Genomic DNA, 11,921 nt, shown 5'->3' on the forward strand with positions numbered 1-11,921 from the left:
ATGTAACAATTAAGTGATTAACATGTTATGTATTTGCTACGTTTTTTTTAATATGTATTTTGTGCTTATTCGTGTGAACAAATGTTTGCCATGGGAATTGAAGATGACTTCAAATAAATAAATAAACATAAGGAATTTCGTTCGATTAACTAAATGAATGGGCAGCAGTTAATGTATTTGTTTATGATTGTTTATTAGAGGTTTTAATATTTTTTTAATGATTTTTTAATCGTAGCATATATTTAAGCAAAATTATTAACTATTATTTGATTTATACGTAAAATTGATACATGAATATGAATGTTAAAAGAAACACCAACATAGACTTGATAGCCAAACCAAATAGTTGAAATTGGGCATTCTCGTTTAGACAAATCAAACATAACATTGTTTGTGTTCATTTGTGTTCGTGAAACGTTCGCGAACAAGTATTTTTCTTAAATTAAATGAATGAACATATTTTGTTCCATTAGGTGTTCATGAATAATTCGCTTGTTCGATAAAAGCTTAGCGGATGAACTTAAACATGGCATTGTTTGGTTTGGTTTGGTTCGGTTCGATTCCAGCACTATTATTCTATGATATTGGTTATTAAGAAAACAATACTATGATATGGTAGAGATAAAATTGGAATCCGAATAAGGATTTGACAATTTGTAGTGTGTATGGTAATTCCTGTTTGGTAACAAGTGGAGGACCCCATTGGCCCATTCTAGCGAACATGTTTCTTAGCATCTGGGATTTTGGATAAGATTATAAGAAAAGGAATCCGGATACATTTGACTCTTATTATATATGATTTTGTTTTGGTTTTGTACTATGTTTACAAATGGTGATAAACTTGTTTGAAGTGTTTGGATGGTACTTGTGACTATTCATGGGTCGAGCCGGACAAACTTGGTCTCAAGCTTAAAAGTATATGAACCGTCTCGGCTGCTTGGGGGTGATGTGGTTACGGTGGTTGGAAACTTCCTTTTTGGCAATCCACCCTACCTTAAATTATGGGGATCGTGGGCGATCAGTGCATAGTTGTTGTATCGATTCGTGATTCTTGTTCAACGAAATTATGATATTTGTTTAGTTCAAGCTTGCACTCAGTCTATAAACAAGTCTCTTTTAGATTAATCCATCATTTTATCCTTTCATACAACCTTAAGCTAATGAAGTCGAGAAGATGTATCGAAAATATATTATTATATGTCAATGTATCGAATATATATGATCATATGTTTCATGACATGTATTTTAATTTTATTATCATTAACAATGTTTTGGTTCTTTGTTCCGAGCTCATTCTTAACATGTATGCATCCTATTAGAAGCAAACACAGGAATACCGTATTTGAATTGACGAAATAGAAATGCATTTACGTCTAAAATTTGACTACTTAATGCCTAGTCAGAAATATAAACGAAACGTAAACGCATCCACATATTTTAACCATCGACGTACATTTCCTTCATAGATTTACCTTGATATCAACCCTGATGAATAATTCTGTCACCATTTTGTTCCATCCCTAGTCTTCGTACTTATACAAGGGTTTGTGTTTTTGACTATAGTTAGAAAACTAAAACATCTTTTAGCATATAGAGTTATAGAAAATCCATGTATTCACTTTATAAACTATAGTATAGAGATATAATTTAAGTTTTATTCTCAATTATATTAAAGTGAGCGTTACAACAACTCTATTATAATTATGACTTAATCCTTACCCTTAAAGAATGGGAAAAAGACAACTCTCATAATTTTTAGTGATACAAATTGTAAAGATAATTGTGATTTACCTTTTATATATATATATATATATTCATGATTTGTTATTGTTTTTCTTTCTTAAATTACAATGCCTAGCCTACTTTTTAATGTATTAAGATTACAAAAGTATGACATCGGACCCATCTTTTTTTTTTCTTAAAGAGAATTTTGACAAATAATCACCATTCTTTTATTCATTTTGACTATAGAAATTTTTTTTTATGTATTCTTTCTTATTATAGTATTGTAATAAGTTGTTAAAATTATGACTAACATATTTGTGACTTTTTTCTTCTTAAGTAGAAGTTGAGTTGTATTCTAAGAATAACATTATTTATTTTGCCAGATTTAAGTATTATAGTATTTTACATAACTGACCCCGTTGGTTTATTTGAACTAATCATTTAAAATTTTATATTTATTTTCTCAAAATCTTATTTATTTAGGCTACATAGTTTGTTTATGACAATTGAGGGCTTGAGTCCCGTAGTCGATAATAATGTAGATTTAGGAGTAGAATTAACAAGTGTCTATGTTAGTGTAATCTAAAATTACAAGTATTTTTCAACCCTTTAGGCTGAGTGTAGTGGGTCTACAACTCGGGCGAGAAGGGCCGCGAACACCGCCCCCCTGGGCGATTTCTGGGCGAAAAGGGGTGCGGGCGAGGAGAAGAAGTCGCCGTGGAAGAAGAAGAAGATATTATTATTATATTAGTATGTGTGTGTGTGTTATATATACACATAAACACACACATATATATATATATATATTATATTACTATTGTAGCCCCTACACCATTACACCCCAAAAACAAATTTTCACCCCTTGCTGGCTGGACGCCACACAACGCAAAACGCCTTAATTTGTAGCCCCTCCACTACGCATAGCCTTGTAACCAACCTTTTCACATTTGACTTTTTACCCACAAAAGGTCTTTTATTTATTTATATTTGGATTTTCATGAAACTTAAAAGGAAAAGCCTGAAAATCTAATCTCTCTCATTTAGTCATGTGTCAACAATTTCTTATTTTTGTATTTTACATCAAAGCCCCTTGTTGGTAGCCAAGGCTTGTAATAAACATTTTTAACATCTAAACACACCCTCTAAAACCATCAATCACACGGAATAAGTCACTTTCCCACACACCTTAATACCGCAAAGTAACATCCCCTTCAATAAATTAGGTTTAGTAATTCAAACTATGAACTAATAATTGATACCATAACACTCGTACCTTTTACTCTGTCTGTAGAAATTTACTCTAACTAAGTAATTGTCTGTGCCCCTAATAAATAACCAACTAATTGTTATTTCAATGACTATATTACACCTGTGTTTAAAACCACATAAATGATTAAATGACAGTTACAACTTACTTATAGTAGACTGGATTACTTATTGGTTAGCCTATCTTAAATTCTTAATAACAAAAACCATGTCATTTGTCACATTCTTCGTATGAACTATTATTAAAATTCAATTTTCTGAATAATAATAATAATAATAATAATAATAATAATATTCCAATCTTCCACTGCTCTTTGTAGCTCTGTTTCCATAAATTGAAAAAACACCCAACTTTCTTGAGCTATCAATAACTCACCCTCTTTCTTTCTTTCTACAGATTAATATTATTAATATTATTATTATTATTATTATTATTATTATTATTATTATTATTATTATTATTATCCACACTTTCTTATGCTTATGATCATCCACCACCAAATCAATCCAATGCTCAATCAACCTTCAATTCCCAGTTGACCCACTTCATTAAACAGTCAACATAGTCAAACACCAGTTCTGTAAGTCCTCAAATCCCCTTTAATTTTATCTTTATTACGTTTAATTGAAATAAAGTTTCAATCTTTGGGTCAGAATCAATTGGGTTATGAATCTTGAATTGGGTGGATTTGGGTATTGTACCCGAAGCTCAAATTAGGGGTTTTTTTTGTTGTGTTGTTTGATTAATTGATTCAAACGATGAATTAGATTAATGGGTATATGTAAAAAAGGGGAAAAAATTGTATCTTGAGAAATTAATAATCTTTTTTTTTTAATTTCATTATTTTAGGGTTTTTATTTTTATTTTTAGTTAATGTAGAAACAGAAGATAGGTCGGTTGCATTAAGCTTCAGCTTTGTGTTTTAATCAGGTTCGATGTGCTTTTGTTGTTTCGACTTTCGAGTTGTGATAATCATATTTGATGGTGTTGAGTGTGTAGTTATTCAAGAGTTTTGAGTGTTTGGCAGTTGGCACATTATGATTATCTAAAATAGACACTCGCAGTGTTGTAGAACTCGCTAGGTGCTAGTCGAGCTGTGGGGTAGGAACAAGCGATTTATCAGGGTTAATAGGGAGTATTTAGGATTAATCAGATTAAAATTTATATGAAAAATTATACATATACATACCAAATTTTAGATATAAGTTTTTCTATTTTGACTGACACGTTTTTTTACAACCATGGACATGGGTAAAGTCGGTTTTGTTTCAGCTAGGATGAAATTGATTTTTTGATCACTTTATAGTCAGATGATTACGTGTAGAACTCGGTTACGTAAAGTCCTAACCACTAAAACTAATTTGATGGGAAAAGAAGACGTGTCGTAGTGGTAGTTGGTATGAGCATAGCGGCTTGTGTACGCATCCCGTTAATGCTCAAACATGATGATATACACATTAAATTGTAGTAAAAAGGCATGTTATTGTTTCTATCTGTTACATTTATTTTTGGAATTATCATTATCATTACTCCGGTTGTAATAGATTACACATCTTAGTACCGTTAGATGTAATTTGGGAAAAATAGTTATCATCACTTCCTTAGTTCCTTATCATGACAATGTTATATATGCAACAACTCACCTTAAAAAAGACTTTTTATTTATATTTTTTTATTCTGATGTATTTACTTTGTATTGCATATCTTTTATGTCGGCACACATAATGTAACAGAATTCATTCTTTCTTTGTTGATTGTTATAATCTTTTAATACCATAAGTAACATACACAGCTTATTTGTGAAACCAATAAAGCAGATAATTAGTTGTCCGTTTTATTACAACTAATTATCTGATTCTAATCATATGAAACCACATAATCTCGTCTAAATATATATCTTTACATTCATACAGATTCAACAAACAGCCCGAGGAGGGATTACACTTGTGATGCTGAATGTTGATTCCAGTTGTCGGGCTAGGGATGGATTCTGCAATGGATGACATCAGCTTGATTCAACAAAGGCATCATTTGGTGGTCAGAGAGCTCGGTGGAGAAATCGATTTAGAAATCGGGCCCAGTGACGACGACCCGACGTTTGCTCACACTCCTTTGATTACCGTTCCGCCACAAGAATCTTCAGCTGATGATCATGATGAAAACAAGAATATGGTCGTTGTTTCACAACTTCCAAGCGACAATCAAGAATTGTTAAAGTCAATTCCCGCCAAAAGAAAGAAAAAAGTGGTGAAAAGATGGCGGGAAGAATGGGCCGACACGTACAAATGGGCCTATGTGGATATGAAAGAAGGTACGACGAGGATATTTTGCTCGATTTGCAGGGAATATGGTAGGAAACATAGAAGAAACCCTTATGGAAATGAAGGCAGTAGAAATATGCAAATGAGTGCGTTAGAAGAACATAACAACAGTTTGCTTCATAAAGAGGCTCTTCGTCTCCAGTTGGCCTCTAAAGATAAGATCATTGCTGACAAGCCCATATATGTTAAAGGTTTGTACTGTTTTTTATCATTATTAAAATATTCAAGTTTTTTTATATATATTTTTATTTTATTTTTTTAATGATAATATAACATTTATGACAGCTCTCATGTCAAAATCGGCTGGATCGATTGTTGAAGCCGCACTAAAACGAGATCCTAATGAGCTCGAGTTCATACAATCTGTGCAAGAAGTTATACGCTCTCTTGAAAGAGTCATTTCAAAAAACTCAGGGTGTGTTTTCTCAAAGTGGATTGTATTGATTTTATTTGCTCTAATAGTAGGGGTGGCAGTTTCGCCCCGCTCACCTAAATAGGTGCCATTTGGATTGTGCATAAAAAAAGAAGTAAAAGCTAAAAAAGAAGCGGGTCGAAAGTCGCCGAAAGCGTAATTATGCGTACAACCTTTTTAAACCTGTCACTAAAAAGGATAAGATTGTTTTTTGGGTAATATGATTTGTAGTCATATTGAATAAGTTGACTGTTTATAAAATTAAAGAAATGGACAAATTCTGATCTATTACCGACCCAAACTGAACCTAAAAGTACCAATTTTGATCTATTACCGACCCAACCCGAATATCTTGTCACTCTTAATGAGTTTCTTTTATCATTGTTTTTTTTAACATGTAGTTATGTCAATACAATGGAGCGGTTGTTAGAACCTGAGCGTACAATTATCTTTCGAGTTCCATGGGTTGATGATAGAGGTGAAATGCACGTCAATCGTGGGTTTCGGGTCCAGTTTAACCAGACCTTGGGCCCATGTAGAGGAGGCCTTCGTTTTCACCCTTTAATGAACTTAAGTATCGCCAAGTTTCTCGGTTTTCAGCAGGCAAGTTTCCATCTTTTACCTTCTTTAATATTTTTAAATAAAGGTCATATTTTTCAGCTCCCGTTATCTTTTTCGTGAATTTTCTTTCACGGGTCGTCTTCTTTTATGCATTTCACAGCCATAGTTTTGAGTTTTTCCAACTTTGACTTTCGACTTTTGACTGCAGACATTAAGGACTGCATTATCTCCTTATCGACTTGGAGGAGCATCGGGTGGAAGTGATTTTGATCCCAAAGGGAAAAGTGACAATGAGGTACTTCGTTTAATCTTTATATCAATGTACTCGTTTATGATGCGTTTTAAATAAAATTGTGATTTCTATGTCGTTCTTGTTTGTAGATTATGCACTTCTGCCAGAGCTATATGGACGAGCTGTATCGTTACATTAGTCCCGATAAGGTATCCAAATCACGTTTATTGCTTTTGTATTCTAATATTTATTAGTATGACACGTGCAATCTTTTTTTCATGATAATATCAGGATCTTCCTTCTGAGGAGATGGGCGTTGGCACCCGTGAAATGGGCTTTCTGTATGGCCAATATAGACGCTTGGCTGGACATTCTCAGGTGAGGCTGACGTGGCAAAATGGGTAATTGTTCGAACGGGGAAAACGGGTCTTTACTTTTCTCGAATTTAAGATAAATTAAATTATTTAAAACTATAATCTTAATTTGCAAAATATTATTTCTTCACTTTAAGTAAATTAAATTACTTCCTGTCGTTTTTATAATATTTTCATGATGTTTTTTTATTAAACTTTGGATTTGTTTGTGTTTTCTGTATTTGATTTTTGTAATATTTTCGGGCAGGGAAGTTTTACAGGTCCGAGACTTAATTGGTCCGGTTCCAGCCTACGTACTGAAGCTACTGGTTATGGACTGGTAAGCTTTTGCTATTTTTTGCATTTATTAAAAAATGGTTTAAGAAATTGTATTGTTTTTTTTACAGGTTTTCTTTGCACAACTTATGCTTGCAGACATGAATAAAGAACTCAAAGGACTAAGGTTTTTCACCAAACTATATTTATTTTTTTAAGCCCAAGTTCATATTTGGTTTCAACAGTTCCGACAAAAAATGTCCAATGACGAAAATGCCCTTGAAATTCTTGAAAAGACAACAATTTTAATGCGTATTACGTCTTTTCAAAACTTTTAAGGGTGTTTTTGTCATTTGACATGTTCTTTGCCCGTGGCCTCAACATACGTTATCCTTAGCTTTTTAAAACATGCTTTGAATATGGATTTAGTAATTATGTTTTTTTTTATTTTATTTTTAGATGTGTGGTTAGTGGGTCCGGGAAGATAGCAATGCATGTTTTAGAAAAGCTTATTGCATATGGAGCTCTTCCCATCACAGTATCAGGTTCTTTCATTTTTCAACACTCGATAGATTTAACTTATTTAACATAATCTAATAACGCGTTATATGCGCCAACAAATTTTTACAGATTCAAAAGGTTATCTAGTTGACGAAGACGGCTTTGATTTCATGAAACTATCTTTCCTTAGAGACATCAAAGCACAACATCGAAGTTTAAGGTTTTTGTACCTCTCGAAAATACATACTTCATTTTTATCGTTCTTTACTTGATATACGTTCCTTTAATATATCCAGAGATTATTCGAAGACTTATGCACGTGCTAAGTACTATGATGAAGCAAAACCTTGGAATGAAAGATGTGATGTTGCTTTCCCTTGTGCTTCACAAAATGAAATCGATCATTCGGATGCCATTAATCTCGTTAATTTGGGATGCCGTATACTTATTGAAGGTGATTTTTTTTCCCTCATTTTAGCCACCTGTAAATCTGTAATTATTATTATTATTATTATTATTTCTTCTATTTTTTTATTATTTTTTATTTTTTTATGTTTATTTTGGTAATTATTTGTATTATTTTTTAGGATCAAACATGGCATGTACTTCCGAAGCACTAGATGTGTTGAAAGGAGCCAATGTTCTAATTGCTCCTTCCATAGCTGCTGGTACCGGAGGGGTATGCATACATATTAATGACGTACATCTTGTTATATAAATCGGCACAAATTTTTATTAATGTTTTAATTATTTTTATATGATATTGTCTAGGTTGTTGCTGGTGAGCTTGAGCTGAAAGAGTACAATCTTAACTGGGCACCCGAGGACTTCGAGTCCAAATTACAGGCAAGAAACTAATTTCATGAAAATTACAAGTTCGGTTTTCTTCGTTTGTTTAAATACGGGTCAATTGTTTTTTTATTTATTTTTATTTTTATTAATGCAATTTACTCTTTTGTGAACCGTTGTTACTTTTTTTAATGACAGGAAGCAATGAAACAGACGTACCAACGGGCTCTCAAAGCAGCAGCAGAATTTGGTTATCAGAAAGAGAGTCCAGAGTAAGATTCTCAAATGCATAATTACACATACAGAAAATAACAATAATGCTTATTGTGTTAGTTAGAATTACAAGAAAAAAAAGTTTCAATAAAAATCTTGATCATTGAATTAAAATGGTTACATTAAAATTATTATCTACATTTTTGAATAAAAAATGATTTTAAAGGTTGTGTGCTTAAAAATAGATGATATTTTGTTTCAACTTTTTTTTTTTACTAAATTAAAATGTTTTTCCAAGGTTGCATGCGTTACGGTCAACTTTTAACCCGTTTGATCTATTGACCTGTTTATTTTTTAATAGAGTTAAGTGCCATTTTCATACATGTGGTTTGTTCAACTACGCAACTTTAGTACCGTTTTTGAATTCATTGCAACTGGATACTTCACGTTTAAAAAACATGCCATTTTAGTAGTTTTTTCTACACCCCCCCCCCCCCCCCCCCGCTGCCGCCCGTCTATTTTGCCCGTTAAGTCAGAGGTAAAAGAGTCATTTTGAGTTTTTTTAATTCTAGAGTTAAGTGTCATTTTCATTACGTTTATTTAAATTTTGCATTAGCAATTTCCTTTATTTGAACCATAACCCACATTAACTTGTTTGAGATAAAACACAACTCAAAGCGACCCGTTTGAGTAAATGTGTCGACTGCTAACATTCTTCTTGTATTGGTTGTCTAGGGCTTTGATACATGGTAGCGTAATCTCTGCGTTTTTGACGATTGCTACCAGTATGTCGGAACAAGGATGCGTGTAGATCATCTAGCATTGATCATCCGCTATATGCAAGCGGTAATGTGTTGGAAAGCGAAAATCATTGTGTGTGTATATAGTTTTAGGTAACAAGACATATTATTAAGATTATGCATGCTGTTTATCCTAGGCAGTTTGTGTGTTTTAAGATATATGTAGGATTGTGTGTATTGGTTTTAATTTAAAAAGTGAGAAATAATAAATTATCATTTGATTGAGAGCAAAAAACATTTCGTGTTCAACACGAGTTTGTGTATCTTTAAATATGCGTGGTGTTGGGGATTGCTCGTTTAAGCTCGGCTTGATTCAAGATTTTAACGAGTAGTTTTTATCCATAGGTCATAGTAGTTATAAAAGAATCAAATAGTTATTGCCTCTATATTTGTTTTATACGCTATGTAAATCTAATTTAGGTTCAAAAATCTCATGGCTTGATATTTGGTTCGAAAAAAGTTTATTTGAAATCTAATTGACTGCCAGATGCAGAGTGGAAGCGATAAAATCTAGATAAACTAATTTTCAAGAAGAAAGACTTTTATTAAATTTATGAATAAATAAAAGCATTACAATAGATTCCTTTATACAGATAAACGCGCCTACTTATTTATTGAAGGTTTTTAATGATGCGAATCTTTAATGAAAAGTCTTTTTGGATAAAATTAGAGGCTTAAATGATGGATTTTGGGCTGACAACTGGTCAAGACGCTGTTGCCTGGAATGGGCCCCGTAATTTCACTTGTAGCCTAAGTCACGCCCGTTTTTAAGTTTGAACTTTTTAACCCTATTTATCTATGTTAAGTTGGTAAATATAACAATATGCTAACTAAAGCAAACAACTTTGCAAATATACATAAATACTAAGAGCATCTCCAATGCATAACATTGGTTTTGATTTCAAACTGCCAACTCAACATGCCACATCGATTTCAAACCAATCTACAAAAACATTTCTTTCTTCTCCAATTGTTATTTACCTGTTTGTGTTTTAAACCACCACCTCATCACATACTTTTTCCTTTATTTAATCTAAATCAATTTATATCTTTTACATTAATTATTTTATATTACCTATATATTAAATACGTTAAATAATAACAAAATAATTACTAGAAAAAACAACACTTTAAAATTACACTTAAAACATACACCATTTTAAAAAATAAATCTAAAAACATACTTGAACAAATAATAACTAAACTAGGCTATTTGTTTTTGTGATATATGTGAATGAATGTGCGTATATTTTAGGGTTTAAAAAACATACTTGAACATATACACACATAGTATATTATAGGGTTTAATCTAATAAAAAGTTTAATAACTTTAAATAAAAATTCTGGGCATGCATTATAATAAATAAATGTGGTTGTTATGGTTGTTGGCCCCACCTTCAAAGAGATATCAATGGTTTGTGTTTTCAGTACACATTTTTTCTAACATACCTGCAATGAAGCATATCACTATTTTGAAATTTAAACCTACTCCATGTGGAATTTCAATACACCCATTGGAGATGCCCTAATAAAAAGTACATGTGGATCATGCCACAAAGTTAAATGAAGATCATTATAAAAATTGTTACAACAAAACTTCACATGAAATATGTGTTTATAAAACATCAACAAGAAACACCCATAAACTTTTTTCATGAAGTTTATCTTTTGACTTTAGAAAGAACTTTCAAAAATCAAAACCAATGTGCCTTTTACCATCAACCATTCAATGTTTAAAGTTTAAACTGATTAGAATACTATACAATAAATTATAAATTCATTTAGGCTCGTAAGTAGGGGTGTAAACGAGCCGAGTTGAGCTGAGATGAGGCAAAACTTGGCTCGTTTCGAGTTTTTTTTTCCAAAGCTCGTGCTAGGCCGGTGAGTTGTTTTTCCAAGCTCGGGCTGTACATTTTTATTATTTATTTATTAAATTATACATCTTTTATTATTTTATATATTTTGAGAAAAACTTTAAATGAGCCTAAGTTTGGCTCAAGCTCGACTATGCAGTGTGGAATTAATACATAAAAATCCAAACGTGGTAAAACTCAAAAATACACAAGACTTGTTACGTTCGACGATCCTAAACAAGCTTCCCATACAAGGCTCGAGCTCGGGCACGATAACTAAACGAGCTTTATTTGAGGATCTGACTCAGCTCAAGCTTGAAAAAACTCTGCTCGTTTCGAGCTTTTTATCAAACCGAGCTTAAACTACTCGGCTCGTTTGCACCCTTACTCGCAAGACTAGCTAAACATTTAGTTTAACATGTCATTATCAAATAGCTAACGAGCAGCTCGACTCGTTTACACGTCTAGTTGTTACCATTCGTCAACCAGATCCTAACAAAGTTACTAAAAAATGTTTATACCATATCAACTACTAGAAACTTTATAAAAAGGTTACAAGAATATTATAAATAAGTAGCTGTGGTTGGGAGCAGTTATGCAACAAGTTACGTGTTCATG

General features: G+C 32.3%; 1 protein-coding gene across 1 annotated transcript; it reads left to right on the forward strand.

Annotated features, from left to right (window-relative positions):
• The first annotated feature begins 3,391 nt into the window (after positions 1–3,391).
• Positions 3,392–9,846, forward strand: LOC143633750 (uncharacterized). Its single transcript, XM_077101998.1, has 16 exons — positions 3,392–3,572; positions 4,906–5,504; positions 5,599–5,728; positions 6,127–6,328; positions 6,495–6,581; positions 6,668–6,727; positions 6,810–6,896; positions 7,140–7,211; positions 7,279–7,334; positions 7,607–7,692; positions 7,778–7,868; positions 7,945–8,102; positions 8,236–8,327; positions 8,420–8,494; positions 8,636–8,709; positions 9,386–9,846. Exons 2-16 carry the CDS (start codon positions 4,949–4,951, stop codon positions 9,459–9,461), a joined length of 1,902 nt encoding a protein of 633 aa, XP_076958113.1. The 5' UTR covers positions 3,392–3,572; positions 4,906–4,948; the 3' UTR covers positions 9,462–9,846.
• Positions 9,847–11,921: the final 2,075 nt, after the last annotated feature.

This window comes from Bidens hawaiensis, unplaced genomic scaffold (genome assembly GCF_021521415.1).
Source record: "Bidens hawaiensis isolate Kalapana, Puna unplaced genomic scaffold, B.hawaiensis_p1.1 tig00006888_1, whole genome shotgun sequence".
In the NCBI taxonomy this organism is placed as follows: Eukaryota; Viridiplantae; Streptophyta; class Magnoliopsida; order Asterales; family Asteraceae; genus Bidens; species Bidens hawaiensis.